The sequence below is a fragment of the Emys orbicularis genome, chromosome 25, assembly GCF_028017835.1.
Source record: "Emys orbicularis isolate rEmyOrb1 chromosome 25, rEmyOrb1.hap1, whole genome shotgun sequence".
In the NCBI taxonomy this organism is placed as follows: Eukaryota; Metazoa; Chordata; order Testudines; family Emydidae; genus Emys; species Emys orbicularis.
Window position 1 is genome coordinate 15,805,728 of NC_088707.1, and position 27,495 is coordinate 15,833,222.

Here is a 27,495-nt window from a genome sequence, read left to right on the forward strand (position 1 = left end):
CCTGCCTGCAGGGGCTGGGCTACTGTGGGGTCCCCTTGCCCCCCAGGGCAGCTGGACGCTCAGGGGGGTCCCCCGCAACAGCTGGGCTGCTGCGGGGGGTTCCCCCACCGCCCCTCCCGGCTGGGCAGATGCAGGGGGTTCCCTCCAGGGCAGGGGCTGGGATCTGTTGGGGGGCTGGCTGGGAGTTCCAGCCCTGGGGCAGAAAATGTCACAGAGGTCAATGGAAGTCAAGGCATGACATAATCGTAGCCTTAACTATAAGCAAAAATCTACATTAACACGAATATCAAAGGTGCACAGTCAGTTGCTCAAAAGACAGGAAATGCCCGAGTAAAGGTTGCCCATGCAACCTTAATTTGGGCCCACACGCATCAGGATGTAGTTTTTAATCACAGACTATTGTTTTCCCCACAGGACCCTGGGCTCATTCAGTGCCCAGTGGATTAGATAGCAGTTCATTATTTCTTTTTCGCCTCCTCATTCAATACCAGGGCCACCCAGAAGATTCAGGGGGCCTGGAGCAAAGCGGGGGAGCTGCGGCGCTTGTACTCACCTGGCAGCGGTCCGGGTCTTCGGCAGCATTTCTGCGGTGGGGGGCCCTTCAGTCGCTCCGCGTCCTCGGCAGCACTGAAGGGCCCCCCGCCGCCAAAGACCTGGAGTGACTGAAGGGCCCCCCGCTGCCGAAATGCCGCCGAAGACCCGGACCGCCGCCGGGCCAGGGCTCGCGGGGCCCCTGCGGGGCCCAGGGCAAATTGCCCCACTTGTCCCCCCCTCTGGGCGGCCTTGTTCAATACGCAGCCCCAGGCCTTGTTTACTGCACACCCTTCAAATGCTGCACTAAATTCAGAATTATTCATTTCCTCCTAGGCTTTTCTGTAGTGCTCATGGCTGCAGAAATGGAGTACTGCAAACCAGTCCTGAACTCACCGTAGCAATACAAGGTGAGATAGCATTACCCCCATTTTACAGATGGGTTCACTGAGACACAAGGAGAGCAAGGCCAACGTTTGCAAAAGTATCCATGAATTGCTGGGGCCTCTGTTCCTGGGTGCTCAGCTACAGCCACCAAGGGCCTGTTTTTCCAGAGGCGCTGAGCACTCACAGCTCCCACTGCTTTCAGCTACAGCTGGGAGTGCTCAGCACTTCTGCACATGAGGCCCCAGGTGTCTCCAGTTGGGTAGGAGGCACACACAGCCAGGGCGGGTTCCCCAAGCAGCCGGGCAGACTGGGCACTGAGCACATAGGGCAATCCAGTACTGCCTAGTTCAGTGGTTTGGGTCTGAGGGAAGCAGGAAAAGTGACCCAGGATAACCCCTGTTGTCTCCGTGCCACCCCCTCAGTAACATGGCCCAGCTTTTCATTCCAGAAGGGGAACGGCTGCCTGACCAATTAGTTGGTCCCCTTTGTTCTCCCCCCCCATGCCCTTCCTTCACCCCCTAACCCCCGGCTAAACCTCCCCCGTCCTGTGTTTGCTCCTATAAAACACAGCCACCAGGAAGGGAGAGAGAACAAACCCTCAAATAGCCCCTCACCTGTGGTGGGCCAACTGCCAGCTGGAGCCTAGCGCTGGCCATCGGGGGGCATTTATTCCCAGCCTGCCCGGGCTTGGCGCAGCACTCTCACCAGGCTGGCTGGGAAAGGCAGGCCCAGGCCAGGCGGACATTTTAGAAGGCTGATCAGGATGGCTCCTGGGGCCCTTTATAAACAGGGCTCTCCCTGCAGATGGAGAAGCAGAGCTAGGGAAGAGAGGGAGATAAGCGGCTCCCAGCAGGGTACAGGGACTGTGGGGAGCTGGCATGTGCCCTTAGGGTATACGAATATTAGGCTGCCACGTGTGTTATAACTGGGGTGTCGTGAACTCGGCTCTCTGGTGCTGCTGTTTGTTCTGAGCGGCCCCGGTGAGCTGGGCTGCCCGGGAGAACAGCTGAGCCACTCAGGGTCTTAACCACAAGCCCTGCTCCTCTGGTCCGGGCTCATGGACCCCCAAGGAATGAGCCCCCTGGGGTTTGTACCAAATGCCCAGCCAGCCGAGCTCTCCAGCCCAGTCCTGCTGCCCTCCCTCCTGTGCATGCTGGCCACACTGAGCCCAGGGGGGAGGCAGGAGGGTGCTGGGGAGGTGGGAGGAAGGCTGGGAATAGGCGGAAGGAGGTCAGCAGGAGAGTGGAGAAGAGGCTGAGGAGAGGCGGTGGCAGGGGGCTGGCAGGGGATAGCGGTGGGTGGAATAGTGCTAAGATGGCGGCTGGGGCGGAGCCTGAGGGGCTGGCCCCAAAGTGAAGGCACTTGCAGCCTGATGGAGAGGTTTTTGGAGGCAGCAAGGAAACCTGTAGCTCCAGGGAAAGCGGGGAGCAAGAGCCCCATGTTGGGGGGCAAGACAGCTACTCCCCGAGCTGACAGGCAGAGCTCAGGGTATGCTCTGCCAGGAGGCAGTGAGGTGGGAGGGCCACTACAGGAGGAAGAGGTCGGCTGCTCCTGCTCCCCCTGTCAGAGATCCAGCAGCTGCTCCTGGCTGCCCTTGTTGAGGAGTGAAGGCTGTGGAGAGCGGAGGTCTGAAAGGCGCAGCTGAGGAAAGGCCCAGAGGGTGAGCAGGCTAGGCTCCTGGGAGATGGGTGAGGAGAGACAGGGGAGCAATGGAGGAGGAAGGATGGCCTAGTGGTTGGGGCTCTGGCCTAGGACAGGGGAGACCAGGATTCAATTCCCTGCTCTGCCACATACTCCTTGGGTGAGTCACTTAGTGTGTCGGCGCCTCAGCCCGCTCTGAGCAGTGGGGTTACCAGCCCTGCCGCTGAGGGGGGCGTGAGGAGACAGCTGTGCAAACAGAGAGGTGCTCTGATATTACAGTAATAGGGGCCACGTAAAGAGCCTGGAAGGAAAAGAACAAACTGTGCTAGGGCATAAGCAGCTGCAGCAGGCAGTGAGAACTGTGCCCGAAGGAGGGGTAGAGGCACCAGCCCTAGAGACGCTGGACTGAGCACTAGCAGAGAGGGGCTTCGGCCCCAGGGCTTCCCCTCAGCCCAGCAAAGCGACCTGGCCCCTGGCCTACTTTGCAGGAGGGAGCCTGTGCGGTCTCGGGGTGAGACCACAGGCCTTAGGCAAGCACCCCTGTGCCCCGGTTAGCATGAACCCTGCTCTGGAGCCACCGGCCCTTTCACAGCTGCCACCGCTGAGCAGGACCAAGGAGAAGGGGCTCCCCTCCCCCTACTGTCCCCACTCCTCCAGACCAAAGGAGTCGGGGGATCTCTTCCCACCCAGGCTGTTGCTGCTCTGCCTGGCCCCCTTCCCTGCAGCCCATGTTGCTTCTCCTGGCAGGGTGACTCTGGGGCTACCCTTCCATCTCAAGTGCCACATGCCCCTCCCCCATCAGTTTCTGGGGCTGCTGCGAAGCCCCCCCTTTCCTCCTGGGGTTATGGGAGTGGGTCTTTCTCCAACCCCCCTTTTCTGGAAGCAGCAGTGACAGGGAAGCTGTGGGATGGGGGATTGTAATTACTGGGTCATTCAGCCCTGGCCTCACAGTAACTCTGGTGCCAGCTGCGGGGGGCAGGGTGCCCCTGATGGGTCTGTTCCATCTCGAAATCCCATGGCTATATTCCAAACAAGTGTGGTGTTCCCCTGGAGTTCAGGCTAGTGTAAAACCCGTAAGGGGCACCCGTAATAAATAGGAGGGGGCCAATCCCACCGCTTGAACCTACTTGACACAAACAATGCACTCCAAAGTATCCATCTGCCTGTTGAGGGTCCCTGACATGCCCTTAACTCTGACCCATAGCAGCAGCCCGAGCTCCATTAGACACCCGAGATCCTTCTCCAGCTACCACACAGGATCTTCTTTTTAGTGACCACAAAAACACATCTGGATACTTCTCCGCTTAATGCTACTGAGCCAGCACGAAGGGGGGAGAAGCCCATTTCCATGCCTAGGTACGGCTGGTGAAGTGACCCTCACCTGTGAAAACGGAGCTTGGTATTTCAAATGTCTTTGGGTTTGGTTTTCTTTTTTTAAGGAAACAACATTCTCCCGAGGGTATTTTGCTGCAACTGCATCTAAGTGTGGGGTGTGAGTGGAGAGAATCAGACTGACGCACACATTAAAATCTGTGCAACGCATGGGAACTGGGACACGTACAATGACAAGTGCAAGAGAGACATTGTTACTCCTCAAACTATACATTCAAGTGAATAGATTCCTGTGTCCCTGTATTCGTGAGAAGACCCCTTTGAATTCTGAATTCCTGCATGGGTCCTGCGAAGGGCCTGCTTCTTAGCTAGGGACTTTTTCAGAGGTTGTTCAGGCACTCAGCAGCAGAGTTACTATTCTGGCAATAAAAGCAGTCACAAAATCACACCCTAGGTGAGTGAAGGGGATATTTTGACCCTCGCTGTTCTGCAGCTGGCCCAAGCTTTCTGGGATTCCACCTTGGGATGAGCCATGGCATGTGATGTTCCCAGGTGATAGGTTTGATTTTGCGAGATCACGGGGACTGGATTATAAAATCAGGTTTAGCTGGGGACTCTGGGACCACAATGAAGCACGCATGGATGTTAGGAATGCACCTCTCCTTTTCACATGCATGTTCCTGTGCGCACTGTGCATGTCTGCATCTGCCCCTTCAGTGCAGGTGGGTGTAAATGTGCTGCCCAGCTCCTGTCTGTGTCAGTGGGGCAGGGATGGAGGAGATAGTCCCACAGAGAGCACCGACAGTCAGGGAAGACTGGGAACGGACTCGCCCATTGCCTTCCCAACCAATTCACCTCTAAGCCTGCTGAACGACCTCTGAGCTGATGGGGACAGAGTCCATCCCTAGTTGAGGGGCTGGTACCTGGACATGCCTTGCTAACAGGAGAGGGGGCTGGGCAGGCATTTCATGCTGCCACGCTTATTCCTTCAAGGCTGCAGAAAAGCTGTTAAAGGAGAACACTCTGCCCTTAACAGCCCTGGCCTGTGACAAGTGGACAAATGAGTCACAAGCCAGCTGAACCTGCCCTGCCTGGCCCATACAGTTGGGTGCCACCCCACTCACCTCTTGAGAGGCCCAGCTCAGAGCCAGCCATCCTGCACCCGTGCCCCACTCCTATAAATCTCTGAACACCCCCATAGGGCATCAGTGAGAAAAGGCCGGTTGCTACATACTCACAGTGAGGTGAATGGGGCTGGCTGAGACTCCTGGCTGCTCGGGGCTCTGATCCCCACCTGCATGGCACTATGGTGAATGCATTCAACAGCCACCCCTCCGCCCTGCTTACAGTGTCTTCCGTTTGCTCACACATCCTGGTCTGGATCAGGTAAGACACATACCCTGATTTGCATAGGGAGGGGCTAGTCCTCCTTGGCTTTAACCCTTCTGTTGCCCCATCCCAGCTGCTGGGGAGTGCTCTGACTAATCACAAAGGACTGGCTTAAGCAAATTTAACCTGTGCAGAGACCAAGCCCTTTGGAGCCTGCGGGACCTTCCCTAGGTAACGTTCCTGGTAATGCTCCGGAGTCTGTGGCCATCTGCTTGTAGGCCAGGCAGGCCGTTCTAGCCAGGGCAGTTCAGTCAAATCCAGAGAGGTGGGGAAATCGGGTCTGTCTCATGCCCTTGGTGTGCGGAGCCTGCTGCATTTCTGTGCCTGCAGGCAGCACGGCCCCACCTGCTAGTGGAGTTTGGGTCCAAAGCATTAGCAAGCAGAACCTCTCTCCTCAATTCAATTCCCCCATTCCCCACCCCCTTGAGGACACAGCCTGGCCTGCAGGGGCTCAGCAGGACGTTTGCAGAAGTGACTAGTGAATTGGGGCTCCCAATGTGAGGCACATTAAAGGGGCTTGACTTTCAAAGGCTGAGCCTGGCCCCATCTGCAAACAGGGCCACACTTGGGGGTGTCAGGTTGAAAACCCCAAACCTGAGGCCATGAGGATCTTGTCCCTGGAACTTTGAATCCTGTTTTCACGTTTCCTAACACGATGCCTAATCACAGCTGGGAGCAGGCTTGTGTGCCCTGGAGAAAAAGGTGTCTCTGCCAGGCGCGTGCTAACGCAAGTGATGTGACACTCCTAGTGCACACAAGGCAGTTGCAGCGGGGAACCCAAGTGGTCGGGGAGGGGTTACCTGATCCGGCTAATGCGGGTTAAAGCTGCAGCTGGAGCTGCAGCAGGATGGGAACACAGGTCAGCGTGGTGTGAAAATATATTTTGCTGGTGACGCCAAGACGTGCTGGTTGTTAACATGTGTTAAGCCATGACTGGACCTTCTCCAGAGCACGGGGAGACCCCCCAATGCCAGGGGGAGGGGTCAGGAGTGGCACCAGGGTTTTTGCCGCCCTAGGCAGCAGCGCTCCTCCTCAGAGCATTCGGCGGTGGGGGTCCTTCCGCTCCGCATCTTCGGGGCGCTTCGGCGGCAGGTCCCGGAGCGAGTGAAGGACCCGCTGCCGAAGCGCCCCGAAGACGTGGAGTGGAAGGACCCCCGCCGCTGAATTGCCGCCGGGGACGGCAAAATGCTGCCCCCCAAATCCTGCCGCCCTAGGCGACCGCCTAGGGTCGCCTAGTGGAAGCGCCGGCCCTGGGAGGGGTATGGGGCTCCTCATGGGGAGGGCTGATATTGACCGAACTCAGTCTCAGCCCTGCCCCGCTCCACTAAGTGATGGGGCGTTCCCAGCCCTCACACATGCAGCATCTCACTGACCAACAGATCGGTTCCAAGTTAAACCCAATATACACCCCCACCCAGGGTGCGGTGCAATCAGCCTTGCCTCCCTGCACAGAGATCCTCTGGGCTCTATGCTACATTCCCCCACCCCTGCACCCCTGCCTGCCCTCCCACTACACCCTGCTGCCTGGGAACTGGGGTGGGGTGGGAGAGGGCGGGAGAAGGAGTTCCCAGCCAGGGAGGGGCATGACTTTGCCCCAGCTCCTAGCAGCTAGAAACTGACTCCCCACCCTCAGCAGACTGCCGCACAACTCCCCGAAGGCCGGGGATATTAGCTAATCCTCAGGCGGTATCCAAAGATCTGCCCCATTGCAAAGGTGCTTGGTGGGTCCTGAAATCCCTTTATCTGCCTGCAATGAGTGGCTACTTCCTGCCACTGCCGGTGTTTTCTATCCTTGGCCTGTCAGCTATGAAAGTTCAAAACGCTGCCTCCGATGGGTCACGCGGCCAGCGACGCCGTCAGCGGCTGTGTCACATGCAGCACACGGCTCACCTGGGCGATAGGGCTGTTAAACAGGCCCAGCCTAAAGGGAGTTCATTCGGTAGGTGCTAAAATCTTTCCCAGTTGTTCACCTTTTGGGAAAAAGTCTCCACTTCTGGCTTCTCCTGGGGGTGAATTTTTTTTTAAAGAAATGAGACCATGTCACCTATATTGAAGATGGGGGAGAGGGGGCACGAGCAGGGCAGGGTCGGGGGAGGGGAAGGAATACGCTTCTTGCCACTGTTTAAGTGTGTGAGCTTTTGTGAGCAGTCTGAGCACACCAGGGCTTTGGAGTTAAATCAAGATCCAGCAGCGGGATGGTTCCTAAAAACGATCCAATTTTAGATATTTTATTTTTTTGTGAAAAATGCTCCTGTTTTCTGAGCAGCTCTGGAACTCTGGGTTTGTTTAATTAACACTCTCCTCCTGTTCCACTAGCCTCGTGAATACACATGTGAGGTTCATGGGCAGGGCCAGTGCATAGGGCGCTAGGATTTGGGGGGCGGCATTTTCTTCGGCGGCGACTGCAGCGGCCGGATCTTCGGCCACCCCAGTCGTCATCGGCATTTAGGCGGAGGGAGCTGGGGCAGGGGGGCACGGGGAGGGCCACCTGCAGCAAGTAAGGGGGGGGCGGCACGCAGGGGAACTCCCCTCCCCAGCTCACCTCTGCTCCGCCTCCTCCCCTGAGCACGCCCCCACTCTGCTTCTCTCCCTCCCAGGCTTGCAGCGCCAACAGCGGATTGGCACCGCAAGCCTGGGAGGCGGGAGAAGTGGAGCAGCAATGGCATGCTCGGGGAGGGAGCGGAGCAGAGGTGAGCTGGGGTGGGGAGCTGCCGCATGGCTCCCCGGGCCGGGGTGGGGTGGGGAGCTGCCGCATGGCTCCCCGGGCGAGGGGAGGCACCTCAGGGCGGAGGGGGGGGGGAGCTGCCGCAGGGCTCAGGGGGTAGCTGCCGCAGGGCTCAGGGAGGAGGCAGAGCAGAGGTGAACTGGGGTGGGGAGCTGCCGCATGGCTCCCCAGGCGGGGGGGGGGGAGCTGTCACGGGGGGGGTGCCTCAGGGCGGAGGGGGGGTGGGGAGCGGCGCACGGGGGAGCGCTGACAATGGGTGGAGCAGTGCCGGGGGGGAGCGCTGACACAGGAAGCAGTGCTGGTGGGGGAGCGCTGACACTGGGGGAGTAGTGCACGGGGGAGCGATGCGGGGGGGAGCGCTGACACTGGGGGAGCAGTGCACTGAGGAGCACTGACAATGGGTGGAGCAGTGCGGGGAGGGGAGCGCTGACACTGGGGGGAGCAGTGACATGGGGGGACCGGTTTGAGGGGGGAGCGCTGACACTTGGGGAGCGGCGCACGGGGGAGCGCTAACACCAGGGGGAGCGATGCGGGGGGGAGCGCTGACACTGGGGGAGAAGCGCACGGGGGAGTGCTGACAATGAGTGGAGCAGTGCAGGGGGGAGCGCTGACACCAGGGGGAGCGATGTGGGGGGGAGTGCTGACACCAGGGAGAGCGATGCAGGGGGGAGCGCTGACAATGGGTGGAGCGATGCGGGGGGGGACCGGTGTGAGGGGGGAGCGCTGACACTGGGGGAGCGGCGCACGGGGGAGCACTGATACCAGGGGGAGCGATGCAGGGGGGAGTGCTGACACTGGGGGGAGCGCAGCGCTGACACGAGGACCGGTGCTGGTGGGGGAGCACTGACACTGGGGGAGCGGCGCACGGGGGAGCGCTGACACTGGGGGGAGCAGTGACATGGGGGGACCGGTGTGAGGGGGGAGCGCTGACAATGGGTGGAGCAGTGCCGGGGGGGAGCGCTGACACAGGAAGCAGTGCTGGTGGGGGAGCGCTGACATTGGGGGAGTAGTGCACGGGGGAGCGATGCGGGGGGGAGCGCTGACACTGGGGAGCAGTGCACGGAGGAGCACTGACAATGGGTGGAGCAGTGCGGGGAGGGGAGCGCTGACACTGGGGGGAGCGCTGACACTTGGGGAGCGGCGCACGGGGGAGTGCTGACAATGGGTGGAGCCGTGCGGGGGGGAGCGCTGACACCAGGGGGAGCGATGCAGGGGGGAGCGCTGACACTGGGGGAGTGGCGCACGGGGGAGCACTGACACTGGGGGGAGCGCAGCGCTGACACAGGGACCGGTGCTGGTGGGGGAGCGCTGACACTGGGGGAGTGATGGGGGGGGAGCGCTGACACTGGGGGAGCGGCGCACGGGGGAGTGCTGACAATGGGTGGAGCCGTGCGGGGGGGAGCGCTGACACTGTGGGAGTGATGTGGGGGGGGAGCGCTGACACTGGGGGAGCGGCGCACGGGGGAGTGCTGACAATGGGTGGAGCCGTGCGGGGGGGGAGCACTGACACTGGGGGAGCGCTGACAATGGGTGGAGCCGTGCGGGGGGGAGCGCTGACACTGTGGGAGTGATGTGGGGGGGGAGCGCTGACACTGGGGGAGTGGCGCACGGGGGAGTGCTGACAATGGGTGGAGCCGTGCGGGGGGGGGAGCGCTGACACCAGGGGGAACGATGCAGGGGGGAGCACTGACACTGGGGGAGCGGCGCACGGGGGAGCGCTGACGCTGGGGGGAGCGCAGCGCTGACACGGGGACCGGTGCCGGTGGGGGAGCGCTGACACTGGGGGAGTGATGCGGGGGGGAGCGCTGACACTTCCCGGCATTATGGTTGGGAATGTCCTGGCTCTAGGGGTGAGCGGAATGGCTGAACGGGTCTCTGCCTAGCGCAGCAGGGGGCTGAGGAGCACTTGGCTCCTGCAGATGCTGCTTCGTGCTGCGCGGTCAGTGTCGGAAGGAAGCCGGCGCGCTGGCTCTGGGTGGCTGGCAGGGCTGTGGCAGCCCATCGCCTTGGCGGGGCGAGGCTCTGACAAGCCATCTCTGGCATGCGGCACACACCGTCTCCTGGTGCTATTTATAGCAGTGCACACAGAATGCCTGCAGCCTTTGCACCGGAGCGCAGTGAGTGACCAGCTGTGTCGGGTGTGGTCTAGGGGGTAGGGCACCAGCCGGGGAGTCAAGAGAGCTGGCTCCTGGTCCCAGATCTGCCACTGACCTTCTGGGTGACCTTGGGAAAATCACCCCCTCCCCACCTCCAATCCTCTTTCCCCTCCTGCTTTTTGTCTTGTCTGCTCTCAGGGTATGTCTACACTACGAAATTAGGTTGAATTTATAGAAGTCGATTTTTAGAAACCGATTTTATACAGTCGATTGCGTATGTCCATACTAAGCACATTAAGTCGGCGGAGTGCGTCCTCACTACCGTGGCTAGCATCGACTTACGGAGCAGTGCACTGTGGGTAGCTATCCCACAGTTCCCGCAGTCTCCGCCGCCCATTGGAATTCTGGGTTAAGCTCCCAATGCCTGATGGGGCAAAAACATTGTCTCGGGTGGTTTTGGGTACATGTCGTCAGTCTCCCCTCCCTCCATGAAAGCAACGGCAGACAGTCATTTCGTGCCAGACACCAGGGCGATTAGAAGAGCACAGCAAGGCGCGCTGCGCATCAGAGAGGCTTTGAAAACCAGTTTCATAACTGGCCAGGCTTCAGTGTGACAGTTGTGTGTGTTCCCCCTTTGTTGATTTTAATTCCCTGTAAGCCAACCACCCTCCCCCCTTCTAAATAAAATAACTATTGTTTTGAAACCATGCATTCTTTCTTTATTAATTAAAAAAAATGAGATCACGGACAAGGTAGCCCGGGTGGGGTGGGGAAGGACAAGGCCACATTGTTTATTGTAGCCACACTAAAAATCAAACTGTTCAAATGACATGATTTTAGCGCTATTCCCCTCGCCGGGGAGGAGTACAGAAGTCAACTTTAAGAGCCCTTTAGGCCGACGGAACGGGGTTGGTTGTGTGGACGCATTCATTTTTAAATTGACCTAACGCGGCTAAATTCAACCTAACCCCGTAGTGTAGACCAGGCCTCAGATTATAAACTCTTGAAGGCAGGGACAGTTGCTGCGTAGGTGTTTGTACAGCACCCAGTGCCATGGAACACGGGACCGGCCAGACTGGATCAGAGCCAAGGGTCAGCTGGGCCAGTGTCCTGTCGCTGACAGTGGCCAGCACCAGCTGGTGCAAGAACCCTTCAGTAGCAGCTGCGGGATAATCTGCCCTCCTGACAGGTCTCATCCTGTTCTCGGCTAGGCAGAGATTGATGGAAGCCCTGCAGCTGGCAGTTTAATATCCCTCCCAGAACCTGTGGTTGTTAATTACGATAATGCTGGAAGGCTGGATAGCCTTATCTACAGAAATGTCCAAACACTTTCTGAATCTCGTTAAGTTCATGGAGTCAGCAATCTCATGTGGCAGGGAGTTCCACAGTCTAATCACACTATGTATGGAAAAAGCATTTTCTTGTATCAGTTTTGAATTTCCCACCATCTAATTTCATTGACCAGTCCTTTGTCCTTGTGCTGTGAGAGAGGAGAACAGCAGCTCCCGGGCTCCCTTCTCAAGCCCAGTCATTATTTTATCATGTCCCCTCTCATTTCTCCTTGCCCTGATTTGGGGAGCCTGTGGTGCACTTAGCTGAAGCATTGGTGGGCTGACTGCTGCCACACATGTGCTAGCACTTGCTGGTATTTTCCAGGACCGCTACTCTCAGCATGCTGGGGCCCATGGCAGCATTGGCTGTGTACCCTGGGGACATTTTCAGTGTGATGAACTAAATTCAGGGCTGAGGGATTAGATACCCCTCCTGCAGGTAGGACAAATCTAGGGGACCCCATTCTGCTTGGAATCAGAGAAGTGTGGGGCTGGAAGGGACCTCAAGAGGTCATCAAGTCCAGCTCCCTATGCTGAGGCAGGACCAAGTAAACCTCGACCATCCCTGACAGGGGTTTGTCCAACCTGTTCTTAAAAAAGTGACAGGGACACTCCACAACCTCCAGAGCCTGTTCCAGAGCTTAACCACCCTGAGAGTCACAAAGATTTTCCTAATATCTCACCTAAATCTCCCTTGCTGCAGATCAAGCCCATCACTCCTTGTCCTACCTTCAGTGGAGATGGAAACAATTGCTCACCATCCTCTTTATAACAGCCCTGAGCACTGGAAGACTGTCATCATGTCCCCCCTCAGTTGTCTTTTGTCAGGACAAAACAAGCCCAGTTGTTTTAACCTTTCCTCAAAGGTTTTCTGAGCCTTCGATCATTTTTGTCCACATCTTTCCTAGTGTGGCACCCAGAACTGGACACAGTGTGCCTGCTGAGGCCTCACCAGTGCCAAGCAGAGCAGGACCATTACCTCCCGTGTCTTACACACGACATTCCTGTCAATAGAACCCAGCAACAAAATGGCAAATGAAATTTAATGTGGATAAATGTAAAGTAATGCACATTGGAAAAAATAACCCCAACTATACATACAATATGATGGGGGCTAATTTAGCTACAACAAGTCAGGAAAAAGATCTTGGAGTAATCGTGGATAGTTCTCTGAAGATGTCCGCACAGTGTGCAGAGGCAGTCAAAAAAGCAAACAGGATGTTAGGGATCATTAAAAAGGGGATAGAGAATAAGACTGAGAGTATATTATTGCCTTTACATAAATCGATGGTACGCCCACATCTCGAATACTGCGTACAGATGTGGTCTCCTCATCTAAAAAAAGATATACTGGCACTAGAAAAGGTTCAGAAAAAGGCAACTAAAATGATTAGGGGTTTGGAACGGGTCCCATATGAGGAGAGATTAAAGAGGCTAGGACTCTTCAGCTTGGATAAGAGGAGACTAAGGGGGGATATGATAGAGGTATATAAAATCATGAGTGATGTGGAGAAAGTGGATAAGGAAAAGTTATTTACTTATTCCCATAAAATAATACAAGAACTAGGAGTCACCAAATGAAATTAATAGGCAGCAAGTTTAAAACAAATACAAGGAAGTTCTTCTTCACGCAGCGCACAGTCAACTTGTGGAACTCCTTACCTGAGGAGGTTGTGAAGGCTAGGACTATAACAGCGTTTAAAAGAGAACTGGATAAATTCATGGTGGTTAAGTCCATTAATGGCTATTAGCCAGGATGGGTAAGGAATGGTGTCCCTAGCCTCTGTTTGTCAGAGGATGGAGATGGATGGCAGGAGAGAGATCACTTGATCATTGCCTGTTGGGTTCACTCCCTCTGGGACACCTGGCATTGGCCACTGTCGGTAGACAGGATACTGGGCTAGATGGACTTTTGGTCTGACCCGGTACGGCCGTTCTTATGTTCTTATGTTCATATTAGTCTTTTTTGCAGCTGCATCACATTGCTGGCTCATGTTCAATTTGTGAGCCACTGTCACCCCCAGATCGTTTTCAGCAGTACAAGCATCTATCCAGTTATTCAGGATTTTGAAATTGTGCCTGTGATTTTTCCTTCCTAAGTGCAGTATTTTGCACTTGTCTTTACTGAATTTCATTTTGTTGATTTCAGACCAATTCTCCAATTTGTCAAGGTCATTTTGAATTCTAATCCTGTTCTCCAACGTGCTTACAACCCCTGCCAGCTTGATGTCATCTGCAGATTGTATAAGCATACTCTCCAAGTCATTAATGAAAATATTGAATAGTACTGGATCCAGGACTGACCCCCCCAGGGACCCCACTAGATATGCCCTCCCAGTTTGACAGCAAACCATTGATAACTATTCTGAGTACGGTCTTTCAACCAGTTCTGCACCCGCCTTATAGTGATTTCATCTAGACTACATCTCCCTAGTTTGTTTATGAGAGTCATGTGGGATGGTGTCAAAAGCCTTATCTCACATCTACTGCTCCCCCCCATCCACTAGGCCAGTTACCCTGTCAAAGCAGGCAATTAAGTTGGTCTGGCATGATGTGTCCTTGACAAATCCATGCTGGCTGTTCCTTAGCACCCTACTAGCCGCTAGGTGCTCACAAACTGATTGCTTAATCATTTGTTGCAGTATCTTTCCAGGCAGCAAAGTTCGGCTGACTGGTCTGTAATTCCTCTTTGTACCCCCTGGTAAAGATAGGCATTATGTTTGCCCTTCTCCAGTCCTTGGGGACCCTCCCCCCTCACGGGGGCCCAGAGCCCCGGTTCCAGCCTGAACCCAAACACCAACACCGCTATTAATTGAATAGCCACAGTGTTCAATTGCAGTGCAGACCCCTCCTGTCTGTCCCAGGTGCCTCCCTGCGCTGGGGGTTCTTCCTGCCTCCTTAGGAGCTAGTCTAGGAGCAGAGCCCCACTGGTCTCCTTCCCCCGTGAGAGGAGAAGATTCATTTCCCCAGCACCTCAGGGGGGCGTTCCTCCTTCTCCCGTCAGGGAGCGGCTTGATACAGCACAGCCCTTCTAGTGCCCCACTACCCCCCATAGTCTCTGCTTCGCTCCATGCCTGAGAGCTCACAGCCAGCCAGAGGCATGACGGTGTGATTGCCCCTCTCCCCTGCCCCTCCCCCAGTCCCTCAAGGCCCACCAGTGCTACTTCCTAACCCCACCCCCCATGGTATGGTCTCATATGGAACCGCACACTGGACCTGGATGGAGACCACCATCAAAAGAACAGCCCGGCACACAGGGATAAACCAGAGCTGGTTGAGAAATGGAATCTTCGTCTGCAGTAAATTGCAACATTCCCACATTTTTTGTCCTGATGCCAGATGAAAAGTTGAACTATCAAAACTTTTCAGCACCATTGGCTTCACTTCAGTTGGGAAAAGTCAGAAGAAAATGTCCTGCTAACCTGTATTTTGTTTGGCTTTTTGGAAACAAAACAAAACAAATCCATCGGTTTTCTGATTGGGTTTTGGGGACTTTCCAGGCTCTTCCCCCTTTTCCACTGGGAACCCCCACCCTCCCCCACCCTAGCTCTTTCTAGTTGGAAACAATACAAAAATGTGTGAAATGCGTTTGCCCATTTTATCACACCTATTTACCTCCCCTTGACCCTCCCCCGTTCTCATTCCAGTGGGAAAAGTAGGGCAAAAAGCCTTGAAAATCCCCAAACCAAACTGAAACACTGAAAATTTTCAATGTACCAAAAAATGAAAACCCAACACAAAATTGTCAAAGCGTTTCAGCGGCGCTGCCGCTTGCCCCTCAGAAAGACGCTGTCCAAGCTGATGGGCTGCCATGGAGCCCCATGTTGACCTGCACTAGGCAAAACCTTTTCCTCTGCCAATGAGAACAGTGGGCTTGGCAGGGTGGGCATGTCCAAGAGTAAATCCAGCACAATGCAAAGCCACCAGTGCAAGATGGTGAATGGAGAGCATCGCATGGCGCTGCCAGCTGGAGGGGTGATGCCAACAGGGGCATTTTCCAACCCTGAGTTTAGGCCGGATGTGGACCCAGCATAACTACACCAGACCAGTACCCCCCGTCGTGTGGACAGTTATACTGGGAAAAGATGCCTTGCCCTTCAGATATAGCACAGGGATTAACATGACAAGACAAATAATTATAACACTAAAACAACCCAACAGGAATTACAACCATTCCAGCTCAGTGGCGACGTACATGTATCTATTAGGGCCTAGCAGGTCTTTTAGAAAGAGGGACATAGCCCGAATAACAAGCCTGAACATGAATGGCGTGAGGCAAGAGGTAAAACTGGCATGAGCGGGTAATCTGCAGTACAAACAGGTGAACAACAGGCTGGCATGCCTTTGGCAACCTCAGTACTTCAGTACCAGTGACATCTAGTAGTGAAAACTGAGACATGCGGAGGCAAAAAGTTCACAGTCTTACTGTCAATGTGTTTTGTGTGTGGTGTCAGTCCTCCCCGTGTTGCTTCCTGCCAAGTTTTGGCCACCAGCCATGTTTGCTGAATGCCTTGCAGACTCACCTTCCAGCCTGAAATGTCACAGAAATAAAAAGTGCCCCATCTACTGCTAGCAATTCTGGCTTAAGAAGAGCAGTGCATGACAGTCCCATGCGTGTTATGCGTCTTCCACTATAAACAAAACCCTGGGTTCAGGGAACGTCCAGGCTGCCTGAAGAAGGTCGCTAAAATCAAGAGGAATGGCTACGAAAAGTCTAGTCGTGCTGCATTAACTCTGCCCCGGTGCATATACAGAGACAGTCTAGTTACACAATCACCAACTATTTCCCAGTGCAATTCCACACCACACTTTTTTCTGCAGGCAGATACACAAGTGTAGCCTCTAGGGCTCTATTTTTTACTTCTTTAGGTTTGTACACACAGCTGACGACCCCCCAGGGCACATCTACAGTGTCTAGCTTTGGTAGACGTACGTGCATTAGCTCTGACTTAGCCTCATGGCTGCCGCAGCATGGGCTGGCCAACTGAGTACGTACCTAGGCTCTCAGACGGTGGTGTACTCGGGTGGCTAGCCTGAGTTGCCGCCCATGCATGCTGCCACGCCACGCTGCTATTTTAAGTTCTGATTGAGCTAGTGCATGCACAACTACCTCCAGCTGCTGTGTAGACATAGCCTGTAATCCACACCCGTGAAATAATAGTGCTGTCGAAACCTCGCTCGACCATGAATCAACACATCTGCCACAAGCAACAATATCCTAGAAGAAGCCAAGGCCCTCTTTCAGGTCTCCCCTGGCCTTGCAGAGTGGCAGCTATTTCTAACCAAGGGCTCTGCAAGTGAGTTCCAAAGCCTACAGCTCCGCTCCACTGCCCCTGCTCTGATTGGAGCTGCGGAGAGAGAGGTCTCTTTCAGATGAGTCGGTGCCAGGCTTTCTGGGTCAAACCCAACTTCTCAAACTCTTGCAGGAGCCGCAGCTCTGGTGTAACTGACTTCCTAAGCCTTAGGGTGAGGTAGGGTCTCCGCCACACAACAGGCCTTCCGCTGACTGCGCCCTTCTGGGGGCTCAGAGCCCCCTGACCCAAACGCTGGGGAAGCAGGAAGAGCTCGGTGCTGAGTCAGCCTTGTGCAACGCACCCCTTAATTCGTAGGCCTGGTTCTTGTGGGGCTGGGGAATATTTGTGCTGACGCTGCAGCAAACTGATTGCAGGAGATCCCTGGCATGGGGCTGGTCTCTGTAACTGTGGGTGGGTTGGAGAAGAGGCAGCAGGGCCCAGCAGGAGTTGAGCTCTGGAGCGGTGGTGCCCATGGAGAAGCTGATGGGTTTTACTCTGACGTTTCTATTGACTGTAGCAGAAAAGCCCCAATTACCGCCCTCTGCCACCCGCTCCCCTGGCCTCAGATCAGACCCAGACTGCTTCTCAATGCTCCCAGTCCTTTCTGCTAAGGTAACCCTGGCCCTGGGCACAGGCCCCGTTGTCCCAGTGGCTAATCCACCACTGCCCTGGAGGCCCACCAGTGAGATCCTGTCCCCTCCCCTCGGACTGGCAGCTGAGTGATGTGCCTGATGTCACCCTGCGTGTCTCCTGACCCTGCCTTGACTGGGGGGGCAGGAATCCTGGCTCTGTTACCTGCCCCGATATCACATCCGTTCCTCCTGGGAGTTTTCCTGCCCTGTGCTCCACGTGCAGCGTTTTCGGCAGCTTGAGCCAGTGACCACTGAATGGAACCGGGCTCCGGGAGGGCTCAGCCTCCCTCCATGTGCGGCTTCAGAGAGGAGAGAAACCAACCTGCAAGTACAAAGTAGCCCCCCCACCATCGCCAGCTCTCGCAATGTACCGTGAGCCTCACAATATTTGGTGTTGCTCTTAAAGCCCCAGCTCCTGGAGTCATGTTAGCTTGTCAGACTCCCAGCTTCCTTTTCTTTTTTTTAAAGTAAGTTTTTAGCCCTCCTGCATGTGGAGAACAGCTTGGCAACGTGGCCCGAGCGTGACCCTGACAGCTCAGAAACGAGACCCCGAACTTAATTGTATTTTGCTAAAAATCTCATGACTTTTCAGCCAACCTCATGATTTGTGGGGTCCTGACTCAGGATTTCTGAATGCTCAGGGTTGGCCAAACTGCCTGACTTCCATCCAGACACCGGTGGAGCGTTATTAGTATTTTAAATACCATTATTAAACTGCGGGAGGGGAAGGATGGCCCAGTGGTCAGAGCACTAGCCAAAGGCTTGGGAGACCTGGGTTTATATCTCTGCTCCCCACAGACTTCCTGTGTGACCCTGGGCCAGGCCCTTGGTTGCTCTGTGCCTCAGTTTCCCATCTATACAATGGGGATAACAGCCCTGTCCCGTCCCACATGGGAATGTGAAGACAAATCCTCGAGCTGGCCATAGACCGATAAATCCCTTTCACGACAATTTTCAATATTTCAAAATCTGTTTTTGTTTGGCCTTGGAACCAAACCGAAGTCTTTCAAACTCCTCCCCGAATGGACGTGTATCAGAACATCTGTTTTCAGATCCAAAGGGTCAAGGTTGCACTGCATGTCTCTCTCTCTCTCTCTCTCTCTGACCAGACACCTTCCCCTGAAAACTGTCAAGCTTGATATATTTCCACTAAACAATGTGGCTTTGATGAAACAGCATTCTGGAACTGTTTCTTTGAAGCCCAAATAAATACCTTCTAATAAACACATTAAAGCCTGTGAGGGGCACAGAAACTCCAGTGAGGAGGTCCTTAGAAGTACCGTAGATAAATGTTTTTATTATTTAATACGTTTAGTCATTTATTTGCACTGCAGTCGAACGAGCACTGTGAGAATTGATTGTTTATGGGAGAGACAGAGACACTCTCCTCCCGCCCTGAAAGTAGCACGTGGCTGAAAACGGGGTTTAAATGAGAACGGTCCGGCAAGTCGGCCTGGCTCCTGGCTTAGTTAGCTTTGTATAACACTCCCCACACTGGCTGCGCTGCTCCAGCTTTGTCTTTATTGATTTACGCACGACAGCCCAATGGCAAACCACAGAACCAGTTCGAAGCCTGTGTTAGCGGCTGCGAGGGAGGAACTGGAGGCTACTGCACAAGTTGGTCGCGTTCAGGCAAACGCCCTCGAGAGGGAAAGGTGGAAATGGCTCATTGATTTGCAGGCCAGAAGGGACCATTATGGGCATGACCCCCTGCACGGGGGGGCAGGGAAGACTTGCTCTTGGGTCAGGCAGAAGACACGGCCCTTTCAGGCAGGCTGAGTGAAGCAGGCAATACCAAGCCCTCATTACTGGCAGCTGGAATTTCTCCCTCTCTCTCCAGCCACCAGCAGCGTCAGTGCCAAGCACAGAGTCCCAGAGCGCCTCAGGGAGGGGCTGAATGTGAAAGGCACCATGGCCTGACATCTAGCAGGCTGCACCCACCCCGCCCAACCTGCACCAGGGAGCAGCAAACAGCAAGCAAAGGGAAGGAGAGCCGCCCTGCGCTGACCGAATCACAGCAAACAGCTCCCTCCTCTGGGCCTCACGACCTTTCCAGCGCCGGAGTCCTTCACAGGGATCCCAGCAGGGTCCCTCAACTCAAACCCTCGTGGCTCCCAAATTTGGCCACTGAAACTGTCTCAGCACCTGCAAAGTCCAGGTCTCCCAGCCGAGTGCCCAGCAGGCACCTAAGTGATATTGGTCAGAGCCCTGGCACCTCTGGGCCTGGCAGCTCAGAGCCCTGGCACCCCGGGGCCTGGCAGCTCAGAGCCCTGGCACCCCTGGGCATGGCAGTTCAGACAGGGCCGTCCTTACCCATACACAAACCCCAAATTTCCTGGTGCCCTATGCCCTATGCAGCTGCGATCCCCCGGCTGGCTGAGCTGTCCCCACCCCTGCTCCGCCCCACCCCACCTCTTCTTCAAAGCCCCTGCCCCGCCCTCACTGCACCCCACCCCTTCCTCTGAGCTACAACCTGGGGGACTGCAGCAGGGGTCGGGCACGCCCTGCACTCACCGGGCAGCAGGAAGTGGAGCAACCCGACCCCAGCCTGCTCCACTCTGCTGGCTCCCACTGGTGAGTGCTGGGGGGCAGTTCCCCCCTGTCCCCCAAGTCCCAAGGCTGGGAGCCAGGGGAGCAGAGCGGAGCAGGCTGGGGCCCAGTCACTCCACTTCCTGCTGCTCCGTGAATGCGGGGTTGGGCCTGCCCTGCAATCACCGGGCGGCAGGAAGTGGAGTGACCCGGCCCCAGCCCACTCCGCTCTGCCGGCTCGTGCTGGGGGGCGGTTTCCCTCCTGCCCCTCACAGACCTTGGATGTGCCCCCCGCAGAGGCTTGCCCCGGGGCACGCTGCATAGGGCACCACAATGTCTAGGGACGGCCCTGAGTTCAGAGCCCCGGCACCTCTGGGCCTGGCAGCTCAGAGCCCCGGCACCGCTGGAGTTTTAAAAATGATGGGGCCATGGCCTGCTGGCCCGCCCCGTTCCAGCGCCCCTCGTGCAGAGAGAAGGCACCAGGACGACTGGAGGGCGGGAGAAGACACAGAAGAGCCATAAGGAGCTCGGTCTGTTTAGCTCATTGCAAAGTAGATTGCGAGGTGCCGTGTGTAAATGCCTCCACAGAGCGAAGAGGGGGGTAAAGGGCCCGTTAACCGAGCAGGGAAAGGCAGAACAAGACCCCGGGGGTGGAAGCTGAAGCCAGACAAAGTCACATTAAAAATACAGCACAAATGTGTACCAGGGAGGGGAATTAACCCTGGAACAAACTCCTGGGGGTGGATTCCTCATCTCTTGCTGTCTCCAAAGCCAGGCTAGAGGCCTTTCTGGAAGCCGCTTTAGCCAAATACAAGCACAGGAGTAAGGGGGGTGAAGGCCTGTGCTCTCCAGGAGGTCAGACGAGATGATCTAATGGTGCCTTCAAGCCTTAGGGCTTGTCTACACTGGCAGTTTACAGCGCTGCAACTTTCTTGCTTAGGGGTGTGACCCCCCCCGAGCGCTGCAAATGTCAGCGCTGTAATGTGCCAGCGCTGGGCACAGGCGCAGACTTCTAATGGCGCCAGTGGGTGCTCGACCCCCCTCTGCCCCCTCCCGCCCCCATTCCAACCCCTTCCCCAAAGTCCCTCCCCAACTCCGCCCCCTCCCTGCCCCATCTGACTCCTTCCCCAAATCCCCACCCTGTCCCTGCCTCTTCGCCGCCTCCTCCCCTTAGCGTGCCACATTCCCACTCCTCCCTCCTCTCTCCTGGAGCTTGATACAGTTGTTTGGAGGCGGCAAGTGCTGGGAGCAGGGGTGAAAGTAACTCAAAGGACTTACCGGTACGCCGGAGTCCTGAGCAGGGGGCGTGGCCTCAACCGGAAGAGGCGGGGCCTTTAAATACCCGGGCCCTTTAAATCAACCCCGGAACTACCAGCTGCAGCCCGGACCCTCCACCCACAGGTGTCGACTTCATTTTTCTGGGTGAGTGCTCCACACCCCCAACCCACTCTCTGCCCCTTCCCCCAAGGCCCCACCATCACCCCACCTCTTCCCACTCCACCCCCTCCCTGAGAGCGCTCTGCCCTGGCCCCACCTCTTCCCACCCCTGCTCCGCCCCCTCCCCCACTGCCCCACCCACGCTCCACCTCTTCCCCCTCCCACCCACCCCCGAAGAGCTGATCGGCGGGGGCTGCTGAACAGATTATTGGCGGGTGGCTGGTGGGTGCTGAGCACTCACTATTTTTTTGGAGCACCCATGGAGTCAGTGTCTATGCCTCCAAGCACCCTGGGTGGTGCGCCCCGGGGGACAGGGACACAGGCTGGGGCCTGCTTTCAGCCCTCTGCTCAGGGCAGGTGGAGTGTCTAGGGTTCCCCACAGCAGCCTGGGCTCCTTGGGCACTCTGGTTTTTGCCCAGGCCAGGGGGTGGGGCCTCAGGGGGAAGAGGAGGGGCAGGGGGTGTGGCCACTGAGAGGGGTGGGCTCCTGCATGTGTTCCACTTTGCCTTTTGAAAAGGTGGTCACCCTAGTTCTCCAGTGTCCGCCGATTACTGGTGATTTTATCAGTCTGACAATATTTCGTATTTTTTACTAAATCACCAGCTCTTGGAGCCTGATGATTCTGCAGAATGTCAGCATTAGGCAGACAGTGAGCGCCTAGCTCTTGGCCTTGTCGGGAAAAGTGGGACACGTGAGCTGCTTGTGAGCTCAGAAACCAGGAGACAAAGGAACTGAACCCAGTGTTCAGTCTTATTAAAAACCGGACAGCTTTCATGGCCCTCGCCCATTGCTTGGGGCCTGGCTGTCACTCTCTGAATGCTTCGCATGGGAGAGGCCGCAGGGGTGGTTACTAAAGCTGACCTGGGAGCTGCTACTAGCCACTTCCTCAAGAACTAAGAGGAGAGGAAGAGTCTGGAGAAGAAAATACGGCAGCTTCAAACTGCCCCGCTAGCTGCAGCAGTTTCTGGAATTGAACATGTTTGCTGAATTGCTGAGCCACAAGCTGCATCTGAAAAGGCAGCCAGGCTCCCGGGGCAGGAGAGGGGGAGCGGTAGCCCAAGGGACCCCACTGCAGAATGCTTAGAGTCACAGCGGCCTCTGCTGGTCCCTTGACGCTACGTGAGCACAGAAAGAAGGAGAGAATTTGATAACTAAACAAGGCAGCATGAGGATTCTAGCTCTGATACGAGGCTTCCACCCAGAGATCACCAAGCACTTTGCAAAGGCACCAGAAAGTATCATTAACCTCCCTCTACAGATGGGGAAACTGAGCCACAGGGCACGGAAGTGACGTGCCCAAAGGTCACACCCGATCAGGGCCGTCTCAACCTCCCAAACAATAATCATTCAATGCAAAAGCCAGAGTATTAATGTCACAGCACAGCTGCGAATTCCAGCGCTGGAAAGGCAGGCAGGGCCTGAAATTCAGGTTTCCCCACGACGTTCACTCAGCGTTAGTGCAGGTGAGGCGCTGGCAGTAGAAATGCTGCTGTGTAGGAAGACTCAGAACTCAAGTTATTTTCTATCCAACTTTGCTTGGTTTTGGGACTGTGAGATCGGAGCAACCTCTGGGAATGTCCCAGGCTGTGAAATGAGGACCATTCAGGGGGGCGTGACTGGGGCCCGGGCCAGACCCCATCAGGGGCGGGGAGGGAGCGCCACCTAGCTCCGCTCCTGGCCCCGGACCTGGGGTCCCAGCTGCCAGTCCCACGCCCAGGGCTCTGTTGCTGGCTACACATCTGGGGCTCTGCTGCCGGCCCCACGCCCGGGGCTCTGCTGCCAGCCCCATGCCTAGGGCTCTGTTGCTGGCCACACGCTTGGGGCTTTGCTCCCAGCCCTGGCTGCTGTGGCACCAGCCTCAGACCCCTTACCCCGTCTGTGTCCCGTCCTCCTGGAGCCGCAGCCCTGTCTCTGGGGGCGAGGAGGTGCAGACAGGAGTAAGGAGGTGCGCGATGGAGCTCTGCGCCCGCCCTTCAGAAAGCTATGCACCAGCAGCTCTACCTTGCCATTTCCTGAGCTGCCCCATGCGCCTGCCCAGCTCAGCAGGTGAAGCCCTTTGCCTGGGGGCGCCAGGGCTAGGAACAGGGCATCGGGGGAGAAGCTGAGCTAGCACCATCTGTCATTGCCCGTCCACCCAGAAGTCGGGGCCCACCCCAATTTCCACTCCTAGCTACGCCGCAATTGGGAGGCATCATTTGAAAACTAAGAACTCGCTGGTCAGTAGCACCATGGTGCAATGTGTGCAGCAACATTACATGCAAAGTTAGGAACATGCGATGAAATCAGGACTGAGGTGTGTTTACCAGACGAGTTCAGGGAGGGGTGAACCTGTTTCTCAAAGACAAAGCACAAGCTGACGCCTCTAGCCAGGTGCCATCAGAGCTGATGGGCCATCAGCTGCCAAGTGGCCGATCTTTGGCAAGGAAGTGGGGCAGGGACAACAGCTCTGCTTGCCCCCCAGCTCCATGCCTCCTTGCTCTCAGCTGGAAAGAACTTTATCCGGGGTCACTCTCGAGAAAAACCATATCCAAGGGAGACTGTAAAAGTGAGGGGCAGCTGCAGCCCGCCCCCCAGGCTCTCTCTCTCCCCATCTCTCTCTTTTCACCTCAGCCAACACATCAAGCAGCCGTGGCCTTTGGGAGCAGATCTCGGCCTGAGATCTGGGTCAGCAGTGCTAAGAGACACATGTGGCAAGGGACTTCACCTCGAACCAGGCCGAGTTTGCTCAGTTTCAGAAGCGGTTTATCTTAGTTTTTCTTGTGACCATTTCTGACCTGCACTCAGTTCAAGTTTCTCTCTGTGTAAGACAAGCAACCTGTTTTAGTCTTTAATTAAAGCGAAGCCAGTGATGGGAATTGTGGGGGTAACTCCGTTTAAGGTGGCAGACCAGTACACTGATCTCCTTAGAGGCGCAACAGACCTAGTATATCTGGACTATCCAGGAGAGGGCTGGCCAGTGCAGAACATGCTTTTTTGGGGGTGGGGGGGAATTCAGGACAGGGAGTCTTGGGGTCACCCTGTGAGTAGTAACCAAGGCTGCTGGAAGCCAGACTGTGGCTGGTGTTTGCGGACAGGCTGCTGAGGCCGGAGCGGCTGGACCAGGCTGTGGCTACAGACAGGCACTCGGGGTGTGACCTGCACACAGTTTGGCTGTTTGTGAGCAGCGCAGGTGGGAGCTACAGCAGCGAAGCGCGGTGAGGCGCCCCAGGTTGCAGGGCAGGGCTGACACAGCCCCTCGCTGGCCTGGGTCGCGCCCCGCAATGGCAGAGCGCTCCTCGCAGATTGTGAAGGGAAATACTAGGATATTCTGCCCCCCATAGGTACAAGCTCTGCAGGCAGAACATGAGCTTGTGTCCTTCCACCTCAGCTATTCAGCCTCGCCAGCTGGGGCGCTGATTGCATAGGACAAGCTACAGGACTGGGCCTTAAACAGCCAGACCAGACAGACACAGGGCTGAAAAAAATAAATGAAGGCCAGAAAAGCCCCTTAAAGTCCCCAGACCAGCCCTTCCAAGGGTTTCCTCATGGCCCTGCAGAAGCACAAAGCAGGTGTGATCATGGCAGCACTTTGTTCGTCAGCAGTGCCTTTTCTCTGAGGCGCTCCAGGTGCTTAATAGTGTGGCTGAGTTAGCCTAGGAACCCACGAGTGCTGACTCCCAGTCTGCTCCGCTTAGGGTGTCCAGACAGCAAATGTGAAAAATTGGGACAGGGGGTGAGGGGGTAATAGGAGCCTATATAAGAAAATCAGGACATCTGATCACCCTAGCTCCGCTAACCGCCCACCTGTGTTCCCTTTTGTGGCCCAGAAGGAAGCTGTGCTACTCACCTGAGCTGGCTGGCTGGACCCTGCCTTCTCCTGTCTCTCCAGGTCCTTGATGGATTCATAAATGTTCTCAGATTGGCTCTTACTGAGAGGCCGCGGGGAAAGCAAAGAGCCCGCTGTGGTCCCCGCCCTGCGTGACCCCGTGTGACTGACTCTACGTTGGGGGCTGGGGGTGACCCTGGCCAGGTCATCCAGGGACTGCGTCGGGCGCATGTGCTCGCTGGGGGGGATGTGCAGCGCCGGAGAGTGGCTGCTCCTCTTTGCGCAGTGAGGGTTGTGAAATGAGCTCAGCACTGGAGGGGAGTCTTTCCCCTCTCCTACGGCTCGAGTCAGGGTCTCGCCTTCGAAGCTGGCGTCTTTGCAGGTGGGCCCCAGAGTTCCAGACCCTGACCAGATGGACCCAGCCCCCAAGTCAGTGTCGGGTTCATTGGTATCCATTTTGTGCTGCTCTTTCTGCTGAGCAGCGCTCAGGAATTTGTACTCATATGCCAAAGGCTGGTCCTGGCCAGCCCTGGCTGGCTGTAGGACAATTGTCTCCAAGGCGTCCCTGGAGACCAGCTGTCCAGGGGTTTCTGGAGGAAGCTCAAACACACTGGTGGGCCGGGTGACTGGGGGCAGTTCCTTCACGTATTTTGCCGGGATGTAGAATGGACGGGCGTCCTTGCTTTTTTTAACATGCCACCAGTGATCGTTTGTTCTTCTCAACAGGACGTACCGCTCGTTGGGCTTTATGGAAATGAGCGTCCCGTCCTTAGCCACATACTCAAACTCGTACTCCACTAGGACGTACACATCCTCCAGAGCGCCGGCCGGCTCCATGTCTGGTTGAGAAATTCCTGCACCGTGGAGCCGCTTCCTGTGAATGGTTCCTGTTTCCTCCGCCTGAAAGACACGAAGCAGGGGAACAAGTTTACAACCTGCTAGCCCTGCCAGAGCCTGCTTCCCCCTGCTCATTGATGCAGTCTCTTTCCAGTCACCCTCTTTACTCCAAAAGACCTGATTTCAGCTGAACCCAACCATCACCTTTGAACAGGGAGGGGAATTAACTCAGAGCCCTCCCCATCTAGTGTCCCATCTCCAGTCACTGGGGATTTTTGCTACTGGCAGTCACCGATGGGCCACATGCCATTGTAAGCAATCCTGTCATACCATCCCCTCCATAAATGTATCAAGCTCCGTCTTGAAGCCAGTTAGGGTTTTTTGCCCCCACTTGCTCTCCTTGGGAGGCTGCTCCAGAACTTCACTCCTCTGATGGTTAGAAACCTTCGCCTAGTTTCAAACCTAAACTTGTTGATGGCCAGTTTATAGTCATTTGTTCTTGTGTCCACATTGGCGCTTAATTTAAATAACTTCTCTCCTTCCCTGGTATTTATCCCTCTGATGTATTTATAGAGAGTGATCAGATCTCCCCTCAGCCTTCATTTGGTTAGGCTAACCAAGCCCAGCAATTTGAGTCTCCTCTCATAAGGTAGGTTTTCCATTCCTCGGATCATCCTAGTAGCTCTTCTCTGCACCTGTTCCAGTTTGAATTCATCCTTCTTAAACATGGGAGACCAGAACTGCACACAGTGTTCCAGATGAGGTCTCATCAGTGCCTTGTATAATGGTACTAACACTTCCCTGTCTCTACTGGAAATACCTCTCCTGATGCATCCCAGGACTGCATTTGCCTTTTCACGGCTGCATCACATTGACGGCTCATAGTCATCCTGGGATCAACCAATACACCCAGGTCTTTCTCCTCCTCGGTCATTTCCAACTGATGAGTCCCCAGATTATAGCAAAAATTCTTATTGTTAGTCCCTAAATGCAGGACTTTGCACTGTTAAATATCATCCCATTTCTATTACTCCAGTTTACAAGGTCATCCAGATTTTCTTGTATGATATTCCGGTCCTCCTCCATATTGGCAATACCTCCCAACATCGTATCATCTGCAAATTTTATTAGAACACTCCCACTTTTTGTGCAAAGGTCAGTAATAAAAATGTTAAATAAAGTTGGTCCCAAGACTGACCCCGAGGAACTCCACTAGTAACTTCCCTCCAGCCTGACAGTTCACCTTTCAGTATGACCCATTGTAGTCTCCCCTTTAACCACTTCCTTATCCAGTTTTCAGTTCTCATATTAATCCAAACCTTCTCCAATTTAACTAATAATTTCTCATGTAAAATTGTATCAAATGCCTTACTGACATCCAGGTAGATTAGATCTACTGCATTTCCTTTGTCTAAAAAATCAGTTCTCGTCTCAAAGAAAGATAGTAACTTAGGGTATGTCTTCATTAGCAACGTTAAAGCGCTGCCATATGGCTGTGTAGTCGCAGCACCAGTGCTGGGAGAGAGCTC

At 55.5% G+C, this 27,495-nt stretch overlaps 1 protein-coding gene across 1 annotated transcript in view; it reads right to left on the reverse strand.

The window, feature by feature from the left end:
- The window catches only part of ARHGAP27 (Rho GTPase activating protein 27), a 59,879-nt gene extending 33,913 nt beyond the window's left edge, over nucleotides 1–25,966 (reverse strand). Inside the window, exon 1 of the mRNA XM_065422582.1 lies at nucleotides 25,151–25,966. Coding sequence (XP_065278654.1) covers nucleotides 25,151–25,966 — 816 coding nt within the window. The remainder of the gene's footprint in view (nucleotides 1–25,150) is intronic.
- Nucleotides 25,967–27,495: the final 1,529 nt, after the last annotated feature.